Raw genomic sequence first — 25,449 nt, 5'->3', positions numbered from 1 at the left:
TAATAAATGAAAAACGGATGATGAAACGCAGGTGTCCGTTTGCTAGTTATTGGTCAATACGCGTTGACACGACATGATCGCTTGTCAAATCAGAATCAAACGCACGTTTGATTTGCGTTTTGCGTGCGTAAAACCAATTTCATGGCATTTGCGTTTGTAGTAATCTGTTTATAAATAAATAAAGCAACAGCCTTAAGGTCTCAGATTTCTGTATCTACCTTCTGTGCCTGACACACGTTTTTGAATTGATGGCATGCCGGTTTCGACACGATGTTTCCGGGAAGCCGTACTAGCGAGTGCTAAGTGCGCGCATAGAAACACACACGCGCATGGTACACAGCCGGGGTTCAAACTGACGACCTCAAAGAAGTAAAATGTGAAGCACACTGAAGCTAGGCAAACACTACTCCTCAACCCAATCAGCTTATTAACAGTGCTTTAATATATACCAACTGTCTCTAAACCATAAATCCATAGTCTTTGAAAAACCCTATTAATCCGTCGTGTTTCACATATCCATAATAAAACGTTTTCCAACTGTGTTCAGAAGGATTTGAATTGCAAACAGAATATCGGTATACAGTTGTGTTTATCGTATGTTCTCGGACCAAAGAAAGCTTAGCAAGACAGAGTGTTCCGTGTGACAATAAATCTCGCCTGGACTTGTGTACATGGCACCATTTATTCAGTTTCCAATACGTTTTGTGTTAGACAGATACAAGATGTTGTGAATGAGGCCGGCAATCGATTACATTACGTAAACATTTATCTTGTTTTGATGAATGTATTCAAATGCAGTAGAACGTAGTACAATAGTATTAATAAAACAAAATATAGGTTTTCTAGGACCTAAGACGGTTACAGGTAAATATCAACACTTTGTTACATTTGGACATGTAACACGCAGATTTAGAAACTTTAGAAAAACCATGACTGGAAAAGTGGGCACCAGACCTCTTTTCCAGGCCCTTACACCACCCTAGGCGCTGAGGCTTGACGAAGACAGGAGAGAGTAGAGAAAATTGTGCGGTGCCACTAACACGACCTTCAGAAATGAAGAGTGCGGCTAAAGAAGAAGAAGTGTATGTAGCAGTGCAACATCAATGAACTTTGGAAATAGTTGTTTAAGATAATTGAGAGCTCAGTCAAACTATAACAAGACAATTGTCTCAACTCTCTGTCAAATTGAGTTTACTCTGTGATAAGATAAAACATTGCAAAATGAATTTCACACGGGGGAATGTATTAAAAAATTTGTTTCAATAGTCTTGAAAAGAAGGGAGCTTGTAGTTTATTGCTTATCAGAATGCCAAATCGTAAAATGACTGCTTTACGACTGATTTGAGCGCGACAGCCGCTGCGAAAACCGCTGTGTGAGTTCGAAAAGTGAGTTACAAAATCGCAAGGCAGAACTACTATGGTAGGGGAGCCCACGATGCTAAATGGGGATTTACTCGAGCGTCGTAGAAACCTATTGGGATGCAAAGCTTAGATGATAAGAAGAAAAAAATGTGTTATGATATATACCTTTACATCGGTGGGGGAAGCGGCTATAGATTATTAAATATTAAATTACTACTAAAGTCTTGTTCGTCTATAGTAGAATATGAACAGACAAATGACAGGCATGTACGCTAGGCCTAAACCGTCGTGATCAAGATAGATGCGATTCCACCCCACAGTCGGTTAAGAAAAATGGATTCGAGTTCTCACGTACAATATTCGTTCGGATGTAACAAAACGTTGAATTGAACTGACGTTGAAATATTGCATATCGTAAATGGAATTATTGCGATCCGGAGAGTGGTGTTACATACAAAAGTCTATGTTACGTTGTTAGACAATCAAAAAATCCAGTGGCACTAAGGCCAGTGGCCTCAAGTCTAATTCGTTTCTACATATTAATAATAATAATTAAAAATTGATACATTGAAAAAGTTTGGTGCTTATAGAACAAGGGGCAAACGGGTAGGAGGCTCACCTGATGTTAAGTGATACCGCCGCCCATGGACACTCTCAATGCCAGAGGGCTCGCGAGTGCGTTGCCGGCCTTTCAGGAATTTGTACGCTCTTTTCTTGAATGACCCTAAGTCGAATTGGTTTGGAAATACTTCAGTGGGCAGCTGGTTCCACAAAGTGGTGGTGCGCGGCAAAAACTGCCTTGAAAAACGCTCAGTTGTGGAACGGCGGACGTCGAGGTGATACGGGATCGCTGTATTGCGATACTTATTCATCGAGCGAGGAAAGCACCAGCTCTGGGGTCACCTGTACTTTCTTCCAGGTGCTAACCGTAATCTATGTTAAGAATGTTGTAAATACTGTATATTTGTGTATTGGAAATAAATTGTATTAAAAAAATCAGTGGCGCTACAACCTCTTTGGGCCTCAGATTTATAAATCTGTATCATGATCATTTTCAATCGAATAGCCAAGTAGGTCTCCCGTGCCTGACACATGCCGTTGACTTTTTGGATCTAAGACATGTCGGTTTCCTTACGATGTTTTCCTTTACCAAGCGAATGTTAAATGCGCACATAGAAAGAAAGTCCATTGGTGCACAAGCCGGGGACCGAAGCTACGATCTCAGGGATGAGAGTCTCACGCTGAAGCCACTTTTTTTTTTTTTTACTTGGGGAAATGCATTGCGCATACCCCATCGCGGTGCGACTGCTTAGTGCGGGAGGGTTATGTGGGACTCGCGAATGTGCATACCCACTAAAACCCCAAGGTGCCACCAACAATCGCCTTAGGCGGGATGCGGTAACAGCAGAGCCTTGTCCGCTTCCCGACATGCGATGCGGCGGTTGTGTCCGCCTCTCCCCGCCCATTGTTGATTTGTGAAGATACTTGACACGGCAAGTATCCTTCACAGATCGGGCCATACGCTTTTAGGAATAGCTAGGGGAGATCGGGTCCAGTGCTTGCAGGGATGGATCACCATCCCTTCTTTTGAACGCATGGACCCCTGCTTCCCCGCTTGGGCACTCTTTAGGTGGCGAGGATTTGACGGGCCTGCGGTTGAAGCCACTAGGCCAACACTGCTATATACACTGAAAATAAATTGTATTACTCTATAAAGTACGTACGATAATGCTATATTTATATACATAGGTAATCAACCTGATGTCCTTACAATGTTTGCCTTCACCGTAGGGGCAAGTTTACAGAAAACCAATTGTGGTATAGGGCTGAGAGTTGCACGGTTAAGCTTTTAGACCAAAGCTGCTCTTGACCTCAGGCTTTTAATTCAAATGCATATAAAGTGTCATTTGTGTAACGTTTAAAAATATACCATAAGCCTTAAGGAAGAAACAAATCATATATTGTCATAGAAAATGCAAGCAAAAAATTAATTTAAATGTTTTAATGATTACAGACGGTCACAACTCACAAGTAAATATAGTATATTATATTTTAAATGACATCATGACAAGATGTCATTGAATATATAATACAACGAGAATGTACAAGAAAAAATACAAAATGCTTGAAAGAATACGCAAATCGCAATTGACTTGTACCAAGACAATTATTGAGTATTAGTTCGTAGAGTCTCTCTACTTGAGACAAAGAAATACTGAAATACCCAATGGCCAATTGGGAAGCGCAATCCTTGGTGAGATTTTGCCTTTTGGGACAAACAAACCCAAAACACACTACTATAACAGCGAGGTTACTAGGAAGTATGAACATATAGCTTCAGCTATTGCTGAGAGAAATTACCTTGAACAACTTATACGGTTCTAACAACAAAACAATACCGCGATTCAAGGTAACACAGCGACATCTATTGGATAAACATAGCACACTAACTAACTTTTTAGTCTCCTGCTTTTGAAATATAAATAATTTCACCTATCATTGTAGTAGTATTTTAATTTAATTAAATTAACATTTTATGTATGTATGAAGAACGGAATCACGAAGGAGCAATACCCTGGGGGTACTGCGCTTAAATGTTTGTTTAACTGTGGCTTCAAATATTTGAAGTATGTTCGTGATTTCCGACAACGGTTAATTTAGTGCTACGGTATTTGGCTTGCATTCACGAAGCACTATTCTCCTTCCGTTTTAATAAGTCTTATTACTTAAAGTAGTTTAAAATATATAATTGCTCATTTGGAAAAGAAATAAACGTGAAAAACATTGTATTTAAAAAAAAATTGTTTTAAGAACAGCGTTTAAACATACAAGAACCTATATCCCGGCAACATTTAAAATCATAGTGGATTTAATTTACCAAATAACAGTATATCCAGAGCGAATATAAATATGAAAAATTTAATTTATTTTTTTGTCACATATACAAACTTAGCAAAACATCTATAGATTACAATATACAACCTTCAACTAACCAGTTGTTTTTACTAATCTACTAAATAGTTTTGTCATAAATGATGATAATATTTGGATATAATAAAAAAATTATACAATCAAAGAAGTTAAAAGTAAGTATTATATTTTACGAATAGGGAATAACATTATATTCAAAAAACACTCACCGAATACTTTTTGAATAGTCCTACAACATTTATAAATGCTTTTTCCAAAGCTTTTCAACTTTGAAAAATCAAAAGCTTTAGATTTGCAAGTAAATAACCTAAACACGACCAAAAAGTTGCTACACATAGAGACAAATAGAGAAATTTAAAAATAATCTATATATATATAAATGTTATGTTGGTTCGTGTACGCTTTAAAAACTCAAAAAGTACTGCACCAATCGAGCTAAAATTTAGCAAGACATAATCCACATCAAGGATTGTTTTTATCTATTTTTTATATATTTTTTTTGTTTATTTGTTTTTTTTTATTATTATTTTTTTCACAAGTATTGCAAGATTAAACGTATATGAAATTTGTTTTTTTTTTTTTATAGAACGGGGGCAAACGGGCAGGAGGCTCACCTGATGTTAAGTGATACCGCCGCCTATGGACACTCAATGCCAGAGGGCTCGCGAGTGCGTTGCCGGCCTTTCAAGAATAGGTACGCTCTTTTCTTGAAGGACCCTAAGTCGAATTGGTTCGGAAATACTTCAGTGGGCAGCTGGTTCCACATAGTGGTTGTGCGCGGCAAAAACTGCCTTGAAAAACGCTCAGTTGTGGAACGGCGGACGTCGAGGTGATACGGGTGGAATTTCGTATTCTGTCTCGACGTCCGATGATGAAATTCAGCTGCGAGTATTAATCCGAACAACTCCTCTGAACACTCTCCATGGTAAATGCGGTAGAAGATGCAGAGTGACCCCACATCTCTACGCAACGCCAAAGGATCAAGCCGCTCGGAGAGGGATTGGTCGTCGACGATTCGAACCGCTCTGCGTTGTATACGGTCAAGTGGAAGGAGCTGGTACTGGGGGGCCCCCGCCCAGAGGTGAGAGCAGTACTCCATGTGGGGCCGAATTTGCGCTTTATATAGTTGCATGCGGTGGCCCGGAGTGAAGTACCGCCTCGCCTTGCTGAGCACACCAAGCTTTTTGAAATAAACTTTAATAGACTTTTTGAAATATTTTCTGTGTTTTGTTTCTCATTTCTCAACCATTGAATCAGAATGTGCGACAGCGAAACGTGGCAGGGAACAGCTAGTATACTATAAAAAATATTATATTTAAATGATCATATTAAATCTGCACACGTGGTTTTTGTATACTAATTATAATATACTGATTCTATACATAGATCATATAATGCTGTAGTGCCGCTAACAAATGTCTATTGAAATAGGAAAAATACACAGACACTACACTATCGAACGAAGCTCTAACTAATGCAAATACTGCATAATACTTCTTCGGTAAATTTGAGACATCATAGTCTCAAATGACCAGTAATTTAACCTGTATTTCACTAAGTTGCTTTGAATACTGGAATATTCTGAAGCTGCTATCTCCCCAGGCAGGAATAAATAATTCAACGGTTGCAGATATTTCACAATTTTGCAAAAATGTTCCTTTAACTTATAATATTTGTTAGTTTTACAAAACTGGTTACATGTAGTTCCTGTTTTATTCAGGGCCTATAGGGATATTATAAATTTTTGAGTCTATTTCATTATTATTTTCTTAAATCTATTTATGCCAGTGGTACTTAAAGCTCTGTTTGTTTCATGGATCCTTTTGTGTATGTTACCAGCAGGTAAAAAACGAAGTAATTTAATTTTTGAATGAAAAACTTAAAATTAATACTGGTTTATCCCACTACAAACAATAAGTTCACGACTATTGGATATTTAAAAAATAAAAGAAGAGAGACGGAATTTCAGTTTTGCCAAAATTAAGTTTTAATAATTATCTTATTCAGAGATTTTTATATAAATTAAAAATTAATCTAAAAATTTAGGCCACGGCCCAAGAGACTCTACTCCAAAGGGAACAAAATCGAAGTTGGAGGAAAGACTCTTATATTTGAGCCGTTTATCATTTTCCGCATTAGCATTTGGTAAATAACGTAAAATGTTGTAATCTTCCTATATAGTCCTTACATTTGTCCAAATTACAATTAGTTCCATACAATGCACTTTCCTTTTAATTTATATTGCGGACAGTCGAGGAGCACTTAACTAAATTACTTACGGAAACAACGTTCAATAACTTGGGTCGGGGATCGCTCAGATTTTACAGTTAATATCTATTATACTAATTATTCAATGCTTTGTATTGTTATACTACTAATATTATTATAGGCTTATTAATGTACTTGAAGTATTATATCTTCTGTAAATTGTATTCGTTTTGTGATAAAAAAAGTTAATAAGAGTGATCTTTTATGAACCAGACAGCTGAGCGCTTTTTATAATTATTCTGATGAAAAATGAACGACTGGTAGCAATTACTATTGATATCTCAGGTTTACATTCCCGGTATCTTGTAGCGATAAAGTAAGATTTTTTGTACACGGAATATTAGACCAGTGCCATAGCCTTTAAAAATAATAAAAAGTGAAAAAAATTACAGTAGGATGAAACCCATTAGAAAAGCAGGGGAATATGATCAAAATGAAAGGAAAAATAAATTACGGTCGATCTGAGGTCGGGAAGGGCAAGGGGGGTTAGTTTTAAGGGTAAAAAACGGTTTATCTCGATTTCCGGCAAAACTAAAAGTCCTATCGAAGAAAACTAAATGGCAAAGTTGTAGGTCATAAAAAGATCTACAACTTTTGTATTCACACATTTTTTCACATAACCTCAAAATTTATGTGAAAAATTCAAAAAACCAACTTTTTGGTTTTTTATTTCTTTCTTTTACAAAAATTTTTTTTCTTTAACGAAATATGGTGAAAACTTACCTTATTATGTCCCAAATATACTGTAATTTATTTGATTAAAAATATTTATTTTTTCACCTTATTTTGAATTAATATCGAAAAAACACCCTAATTTTCAATCGAAAATTCTGACGTCAAAATTTCAGCCTTTTTCAAAAAGTTGGTGTGCTTTCAGTTCGTTGAAATCTCTACTTTCCTATGGTAAAAAATATATATATATATTACCATAGTAAATCTTCTCAGAAAATGCAAAAAATCGTATGCAGTAACGCCCAGACCCGTCATCCCCTTCCCTACTTTCAAAACTTTGAATTTAATTTTTAGATTTTTTGGATTCATGTCTATAATTAAGTTTATACACATTAGACCAGTGCAGATAGCCTTCAAAATAAATAAAAAGTGAAAAAAATTACAGTAGGATGAAACCCATTAGAAAAGCAGGGGAATATGATCAAAATGAAAGGAAAAATAAATTACGGTCGATCTGAGGTCGGGAAGGGGTAGGAGGGGGAGGTTTAAGGGTAAAAAACGGTTTATCTCGATTTCCGGCAAAACTAAAAGTCCTATCGAAGAAAGTTAAATGGCAAAGTTGTAGGTAATAAAAAGATCTAAAACTTTTGTATTCACACATTTTTCACATAACCTCCAAATTTATGTGAAAAATTCAAAAAACCAAGTTTTTGGTTTTTAATTTTTATCTTTTACAAATTTCTTTTTTTTTTAACGAAATTTGGTGAAAACTTACCTTATTATGTCCCAAATATACTGTAATTTATTTGATTAAAAATATTTATTTTTTCACCTTATTTTGAATTAATATCGAAAAAACACCCTAATTTTCAATCGAAAATTCTGACGTCAAAATTTCAGCTTTTTTCAAAAAGTTGGTGTGCTTTCAGTTCGTTAAAATCTCTACTTTCCCATGGTAGAAAAAAATATATATATTACCATAGTAAATCTTCTCAGAAAATGCAAAAAATCGTACGCAGTAACGCCCAGACCCGTCATCCCCTTCCCTACTTCTCTACGAATCTTCTTTAAATTATAATTAGATGCCTATTCATTACTATTTTAAGATAACTTATATATACCTGAGTGACCTAAAAAAAATTTTTAGCCTTTAGATGGGCTAAAATTTTCGTATTTCATAGAGAAGTAGGGAAGGGTATGACGGGTCTGGGCGTTACTGCATACGATGTTTTGCATTTTCTGAGAAGATTTACTATGGTAATATATATATTTTTTTTACCATAGGAAAGTAGAGATTTCAACGAACTGAAAGCACACCAACTTTTTGAAAAAAGCTGAAATTTTGACGTCAGAATTTTCGATTGAAAATTAGGGTGTTTTTTCGATATTAATTCAAAATAAGGTGAAAAAATAAATATTTTTAATCAAATAAATTACAATATATTTGGGACATAATAAGGTAAGTTTTCACCAAATTTCGTTAAAAAAAAAAGAAATTTGTAAAAGATAAAAATTAAAAACCAAAAACTTGGTTTTTTGAATTTTTCACATAAATTTGGAGGTTATGTGAGAAATGTGTGAATACAAAAGTTTTAGATCTTTTTATTACCTACAACTTTGCCATTTAAATTTCTTCGATAGGACTTTTAGTTTTGCCGGAAATCGAGATAAACCGTTTTTTACCCTTAAACCTCCCCCCCTGCTCCTTCCCGACCTCAGATCGACCGTAATTTATTTTTCCTTTCATTTTGATCATATTCCCCTGCTTTTCTAATGGGTTTCATCCTACTGTAATTTTTTTTGGTTTCAAAAATTATCGGCACTGGTCTACATGTGTAAAGCTTTTACTTATAAAGGTGAGTAAACTTGTTGAGATCTTTCAATGACACTGAGTTTTTCAATGTCATAATCATAAAGGAGCCACTTAACATACTCAATGTGCAAATAGAAACATTTTTAAAATTACATTAATATTCGAGCTTTCCAACATCACTGTTGTATTATTCACGACGTACTAAAAAGCCCAAAATATAAACAACTTTTTATTTTCAATGCTCAAATACGAAATCCCACTCGTGAATAATATAAAAGTCTATACGCTTACAGAATGGCGTTATAAAGCAGCTAATAAACAAGCGGGAATGTTTGTAAATAAAATGGCATTCCTCGATGGAAATGGGTGAAATTTATCGCTGCCCTTGCGATAGGTACAATTCAAGACTGATTTACGTAGATACAACGTGAAAAGGTAGATACAGATATATTTTTTATTTTTAGCCGTAAATTATGATCTGATACACTAATATCTAATTATCCTATGTGTTAGTACGGTAAGTATGTATGAGAAACCCTCTCCAGTAAAGGCCTCCTCCAAAGGCTTGCCATCTTTCTCTATCCCGAGCTATTTGTATCTATCCATTGAGGACCCGCGATGTTTTGATAACATCATCCCACCGAGCGTAAGGTCTGCCTCTGTATCGTTTGCCTGGTTGAGGAGCAATGTTTTCGTCTACCTGCAATCTGTGAGGCCTACTTCCACTTCACTTTTTTTGCGTGGCTTGGTGCATCAATTGCTTTCGTCTCTGATTTTTAACTATTAACCTTGATTTATTATTTCGTATACATCTTTCGTCCATACTATATGTGTCTTGATTTGACAGATAGTTAAAAAACTTTGCCATTGAGTTTTTTTTAACTAGACCGCTAGTGTAGTGTACTATTTTTTTTTGCATTGCGCATACCCTACCCCTGTCCGACTACTTCGTGCGGGAGAGTTATGTGGGACTGGCGATTGTGCATACCCACTAAAACCCCAAGGTGCCACCAACAATCGCCTTAGGTGGGATGAGGTAACAGTAAAGCCTTATCCGCTTAGACAATAGTCAAAATCATTTATTCATATAGGTAACACAATGTACACTTACGAACATCAAAAAAGAGATATATATGAAATGCTTCTAATTTTATTTCATTTTATTTCATTTACTGAGAGTGAAGAGTACCATATACCATTATTGGAATGAAGTACCTATGTAGTTATCGGATAATGTAACTTTCTTAAGGTGATGGATTTTTAATTGATTCGTTTTAGAGTTTACTCATTAAATATACATCAACAAATATTATTTCTTTATAACACTAGTATAGAATGCCGAAAATTATTATACATAATATTTCAGTCAATTTTTTTACAAAAATAATTGTGAGGTTTCTGTTTAAAGTATGTGTCCGAATAATTAAATGTAGTATTACTACTTATATTGTATTGAGACACATTAAATAGGTATTTTAAAGTTTTTTATAGCTAAGTTACTAAAATAAAAAAATTAAAAAAATATGTTTATTATGGAACATAAGATACATGTATCACTTATTCCACGTCATTAAATTTGAATTTGTAGGCATCCCTACTCATCGGCAAAGAAGACAGAGGGTGTAGGCCGAGAGAAAAAGCCGGCGTAAAAAACTCTCCGTACTCTTTTAAAATATCAAATCATCAAACAACACTTATTTTAAAACAAATATCGCAAATTAATTAGAGGTAGCCTGTCTAGCACTAGTCCCAGGCCCTTTTATCAACTAGATAATCGTTGACTTTATAGTAAGCCTTTTTACACAGCTTTTCTTTAATACATTTCTTAAATTTATTGAAAGGCAGAGATAAAGGAGCCTCTGGGATTTTATTAAAGAAGAGTATCTCTTTCCCCAAAAAAGAATTACTAGCTTTAGATAGTCTAGTACGGGGAAATTGCAGCCTGCGTACTAAAAACTTGATTTAACAACAATTTATTTTAAATTTATAAAACTGGTTTGATATTTATTCAAGTTATAAATAGACAATAGTATAACTAATAAATTTAATAAAATAAATTAATAACCAAACAAAAATACCTTTACAAAAACCTAAAACTATGAATCTTTATCACAAAGATTTTGACCTCATTTTCGTATAGTGTAAAAATTGTCCCTTCTTTTCCAATTTATCCTACCTCCATCTCTATATTGGCAAGTGCGAAGCTCTTCGATCATTCTGATTAAAACAACCGGTTATCGGCAGATGCGTCACATTTACGTTTATTTTTACTTTTATTGTCTCTCAATGTTTATTAGATCTTTTATTCGGGTTTTGAGAAAAGTATTCTGTTTAGCCTGTTTTATTAAGCTTTATGTTTTACGTTTTATTACGGTAATATTTCTACGTGATAATATAATAATAATAACGTGTTTATTTAAGATTATATTAATATATAGTTTTAGTTAGTAACAATTCCGTCTAAGTTGCTATGCTAGTTAGTGAGTAATAATGAATATTGGTGAACATTATAATAAATATTAATTAGATACCGTAATGATATATATATAATGACTCATAATGTAATTGTAACTTCTATGTAAAATTCTACCTTTTAAGACAAATTTGTATGCATTACATGTGGCAGAATATGCGAACTTTAGATTGTTTCACCATAAAATTTTATTCAACATTGTTGCAAATAAATTACTATAATAAGTATATAAAGTTATATATATATATATATATATATAGTCCTTTGTGATCAATACATTTAGAAGATCATTAGTGCTATGCCTAACACGATGCATCTTTATGAAATATATAATAAAATATGTATTTTTTTATTGACTTGAAATAAAATTGATGTTTTAAGAGTTAGTTTTTTATTTGTCTAGTTTATGATGAAAATAATGCTAATAACATATAAAGAATTCTTGAAACATACATTATATATTGTAACATACATTGTGTATTGTTATATTGAATAATATACTTTTCGATATTTTCTTTATGATACTGACATTTTTATTATATTTAACTTATGCTATCAAACATCACACATGTTAAAAAGAGGGCATTAAAATACTTATGAAATCCATTAACCTACAGTTAAAAAGCATATCTATTATCTATCCTTTATCTACATATAAATGCTTTTATCTGTACCTTATTAAAAAGTATATACAAAAGCTTATCATAAAAATGTTAACATGAAACTTTGAAGTTCATTTTCAGAAACCCACGACAGGGTTTGCCTGTAAACTAATTTCCTAACTAAACTTTGCTCAGATTATTACAACCACTTTGCATGCACTTTCAGGTGAGATTACTGAAATTTATACAGGTTTAATTTACAAGAGAAGACGTTTATAATTGCATTTTTATTTACATGAAACACTATACTAATATTCATTTTTGTGTATATATACGTACTATATATTATTGTATCGGCGTGTATATTTCAAATTTATTTGATTTAACCTTACAGCTTTAATCATGGATTGAAAAATGTTAGATCTTAAAAATTAATAGCCAGAAACTTAATCGAATATCTGGCTATGAGCGTTAACCAAGAAACTGCTGTGCCATACTTACTAAATTTCTAGAAAAACACTTGAAAATCACTTACCATCTAAATAAACAACTGACGAGAGCGCCTTATCGTTTTCCACAACAGGCCTGACAGTTTCGTACGACATTGTCGTCAACAGATTATCCCTCAAATCCAGCACGATGAGACTACTTATATCCTCCAGTATATCGTCGTAAAACGATGTCAACTTGTTACCCGACAATGTCAACTTTCTTAACTGAATCAGTCCGCCGAACGCGCGCTCCGATATGTACTCAATCGCATTATTGTCCAACATCAATTCTTTTAATCCCCATAATTCGCTGAAAGCGAGATTCCCGATCATTGTCAGTTTATTGTTCTTCAAATTCAATCTGGATAGATTCTCTAGCCCTTCTAACATTTCTTTAGTCACAACCGAGATATAATTCATATCCAATCTTAATTCTATCAGATTGTTCAAGTGTTTGAAACATCCTTCGTGCAACAAACTTAGGTTATTGTTCGTCAAGTGCAGTACATGTAAGTTGGGTAGGTTAAAGAATACATCCCTCTTAAGTTCAGATATCAGATTGTCTTCTAAACTAAGATTCGAAAGCATCATAAGTTGGGAGAACGAGTGTTTATCTAATTTAGATATTTTATTCGACTTCAGTAGTATCTGTCGAACTGTTGAAGAGTTCGTGAATGCGTAGGGCGGGATTCGTTTAATAGTTCCAAATTGAATGGAGAGAAACTTTAATTTGTCTAGTCTAACTATGGCCTTCGCTGGGATGAACGTCAATGCGTCATCGATTCGTACATTAAAAATGAGATGTTCTATTTCTGACTGAGAGGAAAAACTGAGCCAAATCGGATCATCTTCGGTGAGTCCGCCGCTAAATATCCAGCAGTCAGCTCTAGTCGCCAATTTTGGTTTGTTACTGTCACAGTAGCAATGCACTTTTGAGCGACGATCGCTTATATCGCACACGTTAATGAATATTGGCATCTGGTAATAGCGTCTGTCAATTTTAGGTTTCGTGTCGTTTTTGCTTTCTGTGACTAATGGGGTCACTGTTAAAAGTGAGGTTATGATTATTATGTACTTCGTTATCTGCTCCATTATATTCGAGTACCTGAAACAAATAAATATGATTTTATCGAAAAAATCTTTTGAAATAGTGCTATTTCAATACGCGAAATAAAAATACAAAAATAAGTTAAGTATTGAATTTGGCACATTCGTTTATTACTTATATTAACCTTTGATGTCTTGTGCATCAGTTAAGATATAGATTTTTAGACCGTTAAAATTATTATAGATAGATAGATATATCACATTTATTCACATATTATATAATGAAGTTGAATGCCAGGTGTTTGTCTGAATAAACGCGTTAAAAACAAAAAATACTACTAAACAGTTTTACGCTTTTCACAAATAGCGTGGTTAAGATTCATTATAGTTAGATGTCAATTGACTGAAATATAACAATTAAGTTAAGTTGTAGCAAAAAATATTGTCCAACACGAAATCCTTATTAAACACATAACAAAATATGTAAAACGTTTCCTTGTACTTTTAATATTGAATAAGACCGAGAATAAGTGCTCCCATTTCCTTGGCGAAATTATGCTCTCATGAGTTTAAGTGGCTTTAGGGAAAACTTCAAATAATATAAGTAACATACATATACTCTTTTACACACAGAAAAATCTTTAATATGTTGTTTTGTACCTAAGTCATCAATCAAGGGTCGTGAGTTTGAAGCCCGAGATAATGAAGTTGTGTGCTTTTAGTGTGAAGGTATTTACTGATATTTGGATATATCTAATATATAAAATTCTCGTGTCACGGTGTTTGTACTTAAACATCTCCGAAACGGCTTGACCGATTCTCATGAAATTTTGTGTGCATATTGGGTATGTCTGAGAATCGGACATCATCTATTTTTCATCCCCCTAAATGTTTAGGATAGTCCAGTCCACCCCTAAATTATTTTTTATAATTTTTAGATTATATTTTTATTTTTCTATTATACATGATTAAAAATACATACAACCCCTAATTTTCACCCCTGTACGATCAACCCCTATTTTTTAGTATAAATGATAAACATGGCAAAACAACGTTTGCCAGGTCAGCTAGTATTTGTATATGATTGAGTGATGAAGAGAACCTTCCGAATTAGATAGCATTACACAAAGAAGGTAACAAAATCTATGACATTCTAAGATAGTATTTATATGACACATCAACGTTGTAGAATATACCAGTTATTGAAACTAGCAATACGCATCCGATGCTCTTAGAAGTGACGGGATAGAAGCCATTCACTTCGATATCGCTAACAATAGAGTCAATGCTCTTTGTTAATTCAAGTTATCTAAAATTTATATCGTCTATATATAATAGGGACGCTAGCTAAGCACGTGATTTGTTCAATACATTTATACTCTAAGATCGTTATAAGTAAACTATAATATATGTCTCTTTTTATCACAGCGTATACACAATTAGACAGAAAGTGACGAAAAAGTCTTAAGTCAAAATCATTTATTCACGTAGGTAACACAATGTACACTTATGAACGTCAAAAAATAAATATACATTAAATGCTTCCAATTTTACATTTACTGCCAGTTCTCAAATCAAGGGCATAGAACGGAGAAGAACTGGTAAAAAACTCTATTTTTAATCGCCACGTTAAAGAAAAATGATTCTCAAACTTGTATTCGTCATGTCAGTTTAAAAGTTATAGAACTATTTAACCAAAACACGGGATATTTTCCATATTAATTTCCGTTTGGATTTTCTTTCATAAATAATATTGCGTGTACCAAACACGTATTGCGACGGTCACAGGTGCGAAATATAATTAGATATTAGTTAAGGTCGTATGTAATAATTTATGAGCCTCATTAATATTCATTAAGACGCATTGCCGATGAAAATGATTTTGCTATTTGTTAATTAGTAGGCTGTTAGCAAAATATACTCAAAATTACTAATTCGCTTACTAATACGCCATAATAGGTTACTCCTTCGTGGAGTTCTTAGAGTTATAAATGTTTAGGTTCTATTTGAGGGGACCAGAGGTGAGGGGGTATTTTAAAACATTGACTTCATGGTTTAAGGGAGCGTTCAAGTATTACGTAACGCAATTTTTGGAGATTATTGACCCCCGCCGTTTTTCAGTACCCAAGTACAGTACTGTACCCAAGTATAGTAAAACGTTTCGTGACCACCTAGTGACTCTTTAGTTACTATTATGTGGTGTAAATAGAAAATAATTTTAACAATAAAGCGTAATTCTATCCCCGCCCCGCATCGTAACGTTTTACAAAAGGACCCCCCCCTCCCAAAATTTGTTACGTAATAATTGAACGCTCCCTTATATATTACAAATATTTACAATATTTTATGTTTATAAAACCCTTTAAAATATTTGATGTTTCACTTTCATAACAGAAAACATTCCGATATTTGAAAAACTGTTTCAAAAACTTTTCAAACATCAAAGTCCTCTTCCAAAATGCTTCGCAACCGTATTTGGAACGGGTCCACTGCTACTACTTTTGCAAACAGAATATCAGAACCGATCTCCCCCAGCTCTTGAGTTCAATCTGCGAATGGACCTGTGGGACGGCTATTCCATATTAAAAATGGCCGTAATTTTGGACAACATTTGTTTGCTTGGCACCATACATTCAAGATAGACGTTATAGGTATATTGTATAAAAACTTTTTCCTCCTAATTTGTAAGAAATTTAAAGGAGTTCGTACCGTGGTGAAAACCTTCAGGCCTTGGTGTTTTGAACTCTGACTTTATTTATAATAAGTAAAAAGCAATAAAAAACCATTTGCCGTTTTTGCGTAAAAACACAGAAAGCGGAACATTATTTCACCATTGCATTGCTTTATTACTCACGAGTAATGAGCAATATTTGTTTCTAAAATATTTGAATATCCAACCCTGCAAAGCCGTACAGCCGTTAACACTTTGTATTTTTTAATTAAAATTTTGGTACAAAGTTATTTATAACACTGTCATATTTCAATGTTTGTAATATTAAGTTACAATAATAAGTACTGAGGGCGGCCTTTCATCAGAAAGACAGCCTTTCATCTCAATTCTAAGGCATTCCATTTTCCTCACATTGTCTTAAAAATCAAACTCAAATCATTCTTCAAAAATCAAAATCAAAAATCATGTAGGCAACACAATGTACATTTATGAACGTCAAACAAAAGAAACTTACATTAAATGCTTCTAATTTTACTGCCAGTTCTCAAATCAAGGGCGTAGAACGGAGAAGAACTGGTAATAAACTCTCCGCCACTTTTTTTGTTGCATTCCTTATGTTCATATTTTACACGTTATAATTTATTACAATAAGGACCTTGGTTAGGCACAGCAACGTTGTGAGAGGGCATGCTTTATGATAGTTAATTCTATTCTTTTACATTTTCATTCTTATAAGATACATTATTTATTTGGTATATTTGATTTGGCTTAACGTTGCGAAAAGTAGAATGTACTTCACATTATTAATAAACTTCTTGTTATTCGTTTTGTATTACATACAAGGTGGTTATTATATTTATATATATATTTATAGTATTTATATTTTATAATTTCGCAAAGAAAGAATAAAATCAATCAATCATTCAAAATACGTTTATTCAATTTAGATGCGTCTTAGGGCATGCTTATGAATGTCAAAAACGTTTACAAAATTCGCGAAAGAGCAAGACTACGCCATCCGTTCGCAAAACTACCAGGAGGCCTTGCTCTGAGAAGAACGGGCAAGAAACTCAGCAAGTTTAATCCTCCCTCTACATTGCAATTATTCAAAGAAAAATCGGTTGTCTGTCAAGTCGGTTTACTGACGATAGTTGAACGTGACAACGTCATAAGAAAATACTGATGGAATGGTTGCATTTTAATTTTATTTGTTTATATATATTTTGTAAGGATAAAGAGAGGAAATCACAATTGAATTGATCAAGTTACATTTATTTGTACGCATAAATACAATTGTCATTATATTTTTTTAACGAACGAACGCTGCCGAACGCGGAGGCCGTTTGTGCCTCTTTGTCGCTCATTCCGCGCTCTCGCTTGCACTTCAAGCCTTAAATGGAACGCCTCAGAGCGAGGTAACGCTGCATGCGTCATGTTTTTTCGTGCATGCAGCCGGCTCCATCGAATTATAAGACGTTGTCACGTCAAAAATGTCATAAACCACAACGTCATTAAAGCTACATACCTAAGTTAAAAAAAAATCTGTTCTGTGATTTACCTACCACATTCACCATTATACACATATTCACAAAACTTCAAAGATAACAAAACAAATTATAAGAATATAATTAGAACTATTGCCAAGCATTTTTATCTTCTTTGTTGTAATTAACTGTGTAACGTAACGTAAAGTAACCTTGACACATTAATGTTTTTTTGATATATAAAACCAAGTTAATAAGACGTTTTATGAAATATCCGCATATTTGTTGTCGTGACAAAATACGATATTTCACTGTCGGCTTTACGGATTTTATAAAAGTTGGAAGTTCACGACCGGATTAAAAGTTCAGTAGGATTTGCATTGTTAAAACTAAATTTTTACCGAGAAAAATGTTCATTAGTGTTTACGATGATGCTTAAAGCCATAAATGCTTTTTTTAAGGTGACATTAAGGTATTTTTTTTTTAATACTCTGGAGGACTTCCCACGTGCCGTCACTGTCCGTGCTTGTAACTGCAACTCTCACAAAGCTATTGAGAGTAGCTTCCTCGCCGTGTAGCACAAGATAAAAGATACTCGATGTCAATCATGTCGACCTCATCGGTTACTAGTACTAGAATAGTTTATTTAAAGCAGTTTTTGCCGCGCACCACTATTATGTGGAACCAGCTGCCCACTCCAGTATTTAGGAATCAATTAGCGTCCTTCAAGAAAAGATCGTACCAATTCATAAAAGGCCGGTAACGCGCTCGCGAACCCTCTGGCATTGTGTGTCCATAAGCGTGATTCACTTAACATCAGGTGAGCCTCCTACCAGTTTGAAATTTTCTATGTAACAAAAAACAAATTCAGTTATTTATATTAAGGGTTTCAATATGGGGATACTTACCGTTTCAACAACTTATTTGAAAAATGCGATAGAGTTTAAAAAATACGAAAATGCCAATTATCTTTAGTACTAAAAATAACGAAAGCTTCTCAGTTCTCGGCAGAAAGGACTTTCTTAGAAGATTTATTTCCGACAAAGCGAGCGCCGAGCCATTAAAAAGCAAAGCAATATTTCTTGTGTTGCGTTTAAGCTTCTCTCGACATTCGTCCGTTTATGTTTTCAGACTGGTTTCACTAGGAAAATTATTTTGAATATTAAATAATATTATGTGTTAATTAAAGTGCTTTCTGCTAAATTTCTTTATTCATCAGACGTTTTCTCAGCTGTTTTGCCCATCTCTACTAAAATTTATCTCGCTCCTTCTCTGCTACTTTCTATTCTCGACTACGTTGATGTGTGTTCTCCGAATTTAACTGAAATGCAGCTTGATAAGTTGGAGCGTTTGTATGCTTCAGATTCATATTTGGACTCCGTAAATTTGACAATATTTCGGAGTTTTGAAGAAAGCTCAATTGGCTATCCATTCGATTGCGGCACATTTTGTTATCTTTAATCCTCAAAGTCCTAGTTACTTAAAGCAAAATTTTTATGTTCCTTTCTGACGGTAGTTTTGATTTCCGTTCCCTTGACAATCTAATTCTTGAAACATAAAACTAAATTCTGTCACTCCTCCTTTACTGTGCAAGTATCCTGCTTTGGAACTCTCTACTTCTTGATATCAGACGAGCTCAGTCTTTAAATTTATTTAAAATCTTATTATTAGAAACTTAACTGATAGGTTTTAGGAAGGAATTACTAGGAAATTGTGAACGAAAAACAGTAAATTTTCAAAATATAATGAAAAACTGAAATTCAAATTCCAAATAATTTTAATAAATTTTCGAATAGCTCCCCTTAACAATAAAATTGCCCCCCAGTGGGGCGTGGGCCCCACGTTGGGAAACAATGCACTACACGATAACGCATGGACAATATACACATATTTGTTATTAGCAACTATTGGCTACCGCGTTGTGTTGATTGCTTAGAATATCATACTTTCCAAAATACTGTGCATTACCAGATGCCTCAATGAATAAAAATGGGTCGTCTTCTATAAGATCAGTCTTATAGAATACCTTATGTACTGTAACGATAGTCTGCTCTCATCTCAGCAGGAGTTTCACCGCAGAAAACCATAAGTTTTTAAACCAAAGCGGTTAATCCATATCGGTTAAACCATCGCGGTTAAACATAGCGGTTAAACCATATCGATTAAACCATTGCGGGTAAACCATTGCGGTTAAACCATAGCGGTTAAACCATAGCGGTTAAACCATTGCGGTTAAACCATTGCGGTTAAACCATAGCGGTTAAACCATTGCGGTTAAACCATAGCGGTAAAACCATAGCGGTTAAACCACATGTTTTTTTTTAGTTTTTCCTCCAACGATAATGTTCAATTTTAAAGTAGACTATGGCGTAATTTGCACAGATTATTTTTTAAGCAGGCACTTGATTTGAGTGAACTAGAGAAATGCTTAATTAAGTTTTATTTAAAAAGAAAAATTTCGTCCGAAAATAAAATAACTCAATCCTCGTAAAAATATGAAATATTCCAGACAAAAACCGACACTTTAATGAAGAGCTACAAAATGTCTATAAAATAATCCTTTTTTAATTACTGCCTTTGTTCTTTAAAAATTTGCCTTCAATATTGGTTATCGGAATTTTCATGCTAAATCCCGATTTATTAATTGTATGGGGAGAAAGATTTCGAATTTGTCACTAATTGGACGAAATTGTCAAAAATCAATCAATTACTAGGTTCAATGAAGTCGTGTAGCCCACAAATGTGATTGACGTTAGTTTCATAGTTTTTGTACCTTATCTAAAGCGAAGATAATAATCAAACATACATATATTACACATGTTTTATTCGTGTCATTGTTTATTGCTTTTCGCTTTATACTCGATTGTTTGCACTGAATTTTCATATTTTTTATTGTTCTCTATGGACCGCGATGTAATAACCTTTAATATCTATTGCTAACTTGTATAACTATTTTTCAATGCGTCTATTTTGTTTTGTCTTTGTCCCGTTTATTAAATTATCTGAAATCAGATATCAATAATACATTAATGGCTGATCTTTCGTTCATTCTTCGAAATCATTAAGTAAACGAAAATTGGTGCGTTTATTTGTATTATTCGTCGTATTCCAAACATTGCGAACTGTTTTTACAGCACTAAAAACACTTGTCTAGTCTGTAAAGAAACAATTGAATGTAAAACAGTCCAATAATGTATTTTTTAAATTAAGAATATAATTGCTATCGTACTCAACTGTTATTCTAGGATTTTTCACTGCGCAAGTAGATTTAATTACAAGTGGACGGTACTTTTATATTTATGATTCTATGCGTAATATACAAAAATGAGATAAATATGAGACAAATCTCTTGAAATTCATTACCCGCGGACCGCTTGAAAATTTTCACGACGTCAGCATCATGTAGAAGTATATTTCGACGTAGGAAAGCACATTTGCTGTAAGTAGACATATTGCAATTGTTCACCAGAGCCAAAAAACTTTATTAATTTCGGAAAAAAATTAATAGTGTCTGACCTATCCATGATATTGCTACCATTTTTGAAACATATATTTATTTAACTGCCAGTCACCATTTGTAATGTAAACTTTTTATCCAAAGTTACTATAAGTACGTGTTTGGCTAGTTACAGCAAACAGTTTTTTAAATCACAAACCTTTAAAACGCTGTAACTAAGGAAGAAAAATGTACTCGCGGAAATATTATCAATTTACAGGCGGTAAATATGCTGTATGCAGTAAATTTATATATTTTGGTACTTTCAATTGCAATTCAAGATGTAAGATTAGTTTATAATTATGATAAGATCTAGAAATGCAGTGGGTCATTTGTTAATGTAATGTTTGGTTGAATGAAATAAAATGTTGTAAATGGTAAAAAAAAACTAAAACTGTAGGTTCCCTAAACTTGCTGTAAGTAAACGAATGTAAAAATCACACGTCGCTGAAATGCTGTAAGTAGCGTTAAGTTTTTAAATGGGAAGAAGTAAGTATTTGTAAAGAAAAAAATGCAGTTTTTCTTTTGCTGTAAGTACAAATTGTCTATAATGACTGGATTTTGGTCTACATACAGCATTTAATCTTGCTAAAAAAAATATAAGTACGGGCGTTTTCAATGGCGTATATAATTTTTTTTTCATCGTAGAGACACAGGACCCGGGTCATTCGATGCGGCTTTTTTTTCTGATTCTAATGGCAGGAAAAAGTCACTTTAGGTATTTTGTCTACTTACATCAAATATGCTTTCCTACGTCGATTTATTCTTTAACTTTGTCTTTTAGGTAAAACTTTGGAAAAGCTTCCTTGCCTATATATAGCACAGGTCATGTAAATATTTTTCCTTGTAAGCTGGAACATTTTCCCTTTAAAATGCCTTTGTGGTTTGAACCGTAGCATATTGAATACAGAAATTAAATAACTTGCACGATTTTTACTCGTGCGTTATTTCAGTCTGTCGTATTATAAATAAAATTAAAAATATATTTATAATTTAATAAATAATAATATAAATGTATAATAATCTTACATTATTTATTAATTACAGCGCACCACATCATGTATTATAAAATTTCTACAGTTTATGTTACGTTATAAACTGATTAGACTTTGAAGTTCTAAACTTATAATCTTTGGGACATATAATGACAGCTGATAGTGACGCCATTGTTTTGACATAACAAATTACATTTAACAATAATAATATCTATGGAACATTAACTATCAAACAGAAGTCGTTAATATTAATATTGGCAAATTCAATAAACCACAACTATTAACGGTTTCAAACCGATTAAACTTTGACTTTCTTAATTTAAGAGCTCTGTGACATATAAAGACAATGGCAGCTGACAGTCAGACAGACGCCATTGCTTCGACATAACAATACATTTAACAATAATAATGACTATGGAATATTGACTTTCAAAATAAAGTCGTTATTTTGGAGATCTATGAATATTGGAAAATCAATTAAACCAGAAGTATTAACGGTTTTATACTGGTGTGACTTTGACTTTGTTAATTGATAAGCCCTGTACAATGGCTGCGGATAGTAGAGCCATTGCTCCGACATAATATATAATAAGATATTATCTTTATTCTAAATAGTAGTAGTAATTTTAAATCTATTTATAGTTGCATTTACGCATTTATTTATCCGTAAACAGCATTTGACAATTGATCTAAGAACGTCAAAACATAGATCAAGTTTTAAGATCTGTCAAACCATGTTTTGATCATGAAGTTTGGCATAATTGACATGCGAGATTGAGATTTGGGATACCAATTAGAATATGGACGTAACATTCGCAATTCGCATTACCATTTTTTGTTATGAAAAGGTTCAGGTTTTAGGCAAAAAAAAGCCGGGAAGACCTTTTTCATATCGCGTAAATAATAATACCTCAGACTTATTGGATTATGTGAATACATAACTTGTTAAATTGTATACAAGAGCTAACCAGCTCTTGAATAAAATGCGAAATTCAATACCGTATGGAGACCGGACATATTGAATTATTGATATTAAAAGGAAATAAGATCGCTCGCTACAATTACATAAATTTCATTAATAAATAAGTCCATCGGTCACTGTATTATTCATCAGTACTTTAAGTAAGCTTTCCACAGGTGAAAGCTTATTCATCGATGCAATTATTTTGTTCAATTTAAATTAATTACGAATTAAAAATATTTGCACTTCAAACTTATCTCTTATATCTCTTTACTTAAATACATCTACGTAACAATATCATTGATTTCCGTTATGCATAGGTGTGGCAAAAAATAATATAACATCTCTATAAATTAAAAATTGCAATTTCCCGCGATGTGATGCAGAGATCACATTGATTTCACGCGGAAACTGTTATACTATTGAATGCTATAAGAACTATACTTATCTTAATATATATAAATTACGTGTCACGTTGTTTTTCCGCTATGGACTCCCAAACTACTGAACCGATTTCAATCAAATATGCACACCGTGTGCGGTTTGATCTAACTTAAAAGATAGGATAGCTTACATCTCAATATTATTTTATTGCAAATTACTTGTAAATTATTTGATAGTCACAATTCTAACAGATGGCGCTGTGTTGAAAGTAAAAGTTGAAAGTAAAAAAGCATGGTGGTCCCCATGACTGGTGTTCTCCTACCGTTTTCCTTGAATAGTTTACTACTATGTAATATAACAAAAACCTTAGCCGGTCGCAAGTATACTATAGCTTTTCACTATTATGATTGTGCATTAGTTTTCTCACTACTGACAAAATTACTTGTATATTTTAATTGCTAAGTCTCTTTCTGTCAAATTGTATGTTTTATAATGAAAAAATATGTGTAAAGAAAAAACTTTTTACCGGATTAAAGTTATGTATTATTATAGTGGTCACCGTGACCACGCACGCTGTAAAGCACGCGAAACGTCGGATAAATTTAAAATTATGTTAAATAATTGTAAATTTATAATAATACATAACTTTAATCCGGTAAAAAGTTTTTTCTTTAAATGTGTAAAGGTTATGTTAATCAAAGACAAAAAATATGTGTCTTATCAAAATTACTGTAATTTATTTCAGTAGTTTAACGTTATATTGCGTCACTATGTTAAGCTCCAATTTTAAGATATTAAACAGTTGGCGGTCGAATAGCGAGCCAGAAACAATTAGTTTGCAGTAACTACGTAAATTTCGTTACCAACAGTCTATTCTAAGTCCACTGGGACTCAAATAGGAGTTACTTAAACCTAAATTGTTAAAATATAGGTTTAAGAAGTAAAAATCTATATCATTTAAAGAAAAAACTTTTTAACCGGATTAAAGTTATGTATTATTATAATTATAATATATATAATTATATAATTATAAATTATATAATTATATATATAATTAAATAATAATTTATATAATTATAAATTTACAATTATTTAACATAATTTTAAATTTATCCACCACTTTATTTACCACTAGTACTGGTGATATATGTAATTAAAATGGGTATTTGCTTAACGTGGACTGTGTCATGAGGTATCGGGTTTAAATTCCGTGTCAGGGTGAATATTACAAAAGATGCTGTTTCACTATTTAAAATGTCTATGGTGTAGCGATTAATTCTCAACGAACGACTTTAGGTGCGGCGATAATGGCTGTTCTTGGAATTTATGTTATCAATTAAACATGAGAATGGTATGAAAAAAATTATATAGTTGTTAAAATTTCTGTATTTTCCGTATAAATCTAGAGCCCCTAAAAATATAGTATATAAATCTAAATTCACTATGAAATTTCGTCATTAAAATATATATATATATAATGTCTATGCTATTTACTATCTTTATTTTTTGGTTCTGAAACTGGACTGCGGCCTCGGATCGAGGTGTACACTACGAGTTTACCTATTAAGCACTGAGCGCTTTTTATATTTTAACATCACTATTCGCAATATATTTTTCTTTTATTTTTGCTTAGGGATATGCATTGCGGGATGGTTAAGTGGCACTCACGATTGTTAATCCCCTCTAAAATCCCAAGGCGCCACCAACAATCGCCTTAGGGATGCAGTAAGAGTAGAGCCGTATCCAGTTCCTGACATGCGATGCGGCGGTTGCATCCGCCTCTCCACGCCCATTGTTAG

The 25,449-nt window shown here is 33.2% G+C and overlaps 1 protein-coding gene across 1 annotated transcript in view; it reads right to left on the bottom strand.

Moving 5' to 3' along the window:
- The window catches only part of LOC125060440 (connectin-like), a 63,477-nt gene that overhangs the window by 3,513 nt on the left and 34,515 nt on the right, over positions 1 to 25,449 (bottom strand). The window contains exon 2 of the mRNA XM_047665345.1: positions 12,657 to 13,717. Within this exon, the coding sequence (XP_047521301.1) occupies positions 12,657 to 13,704 (1,048 nt within the window). The 5' untranslated portion in view covers positions 13,705 to 13,717. The remainder of the gene's footprint in view (positions 1 to 12,656; positions 13,718 to 25,449) is intronic.

The sequence above is a fragment of the Pieris napi genome, chromosome 21 (genome assembly GCF_905475465.1).
Source record: "Pieris napi chromosome 21, ilPieNapi1.2, whole genome shotgun sequence".
Taxonomy (NCBI): Eukaryota; Metazoa; Arthropoda; class Insecta; order Lepidoptera; family Pieridae; genus Pieris; species Pieris napi.
Note: the sequence above shows the minus strand (reverse complement) of the source record. Positions and strands in the feature narration are given on the sequence as shown.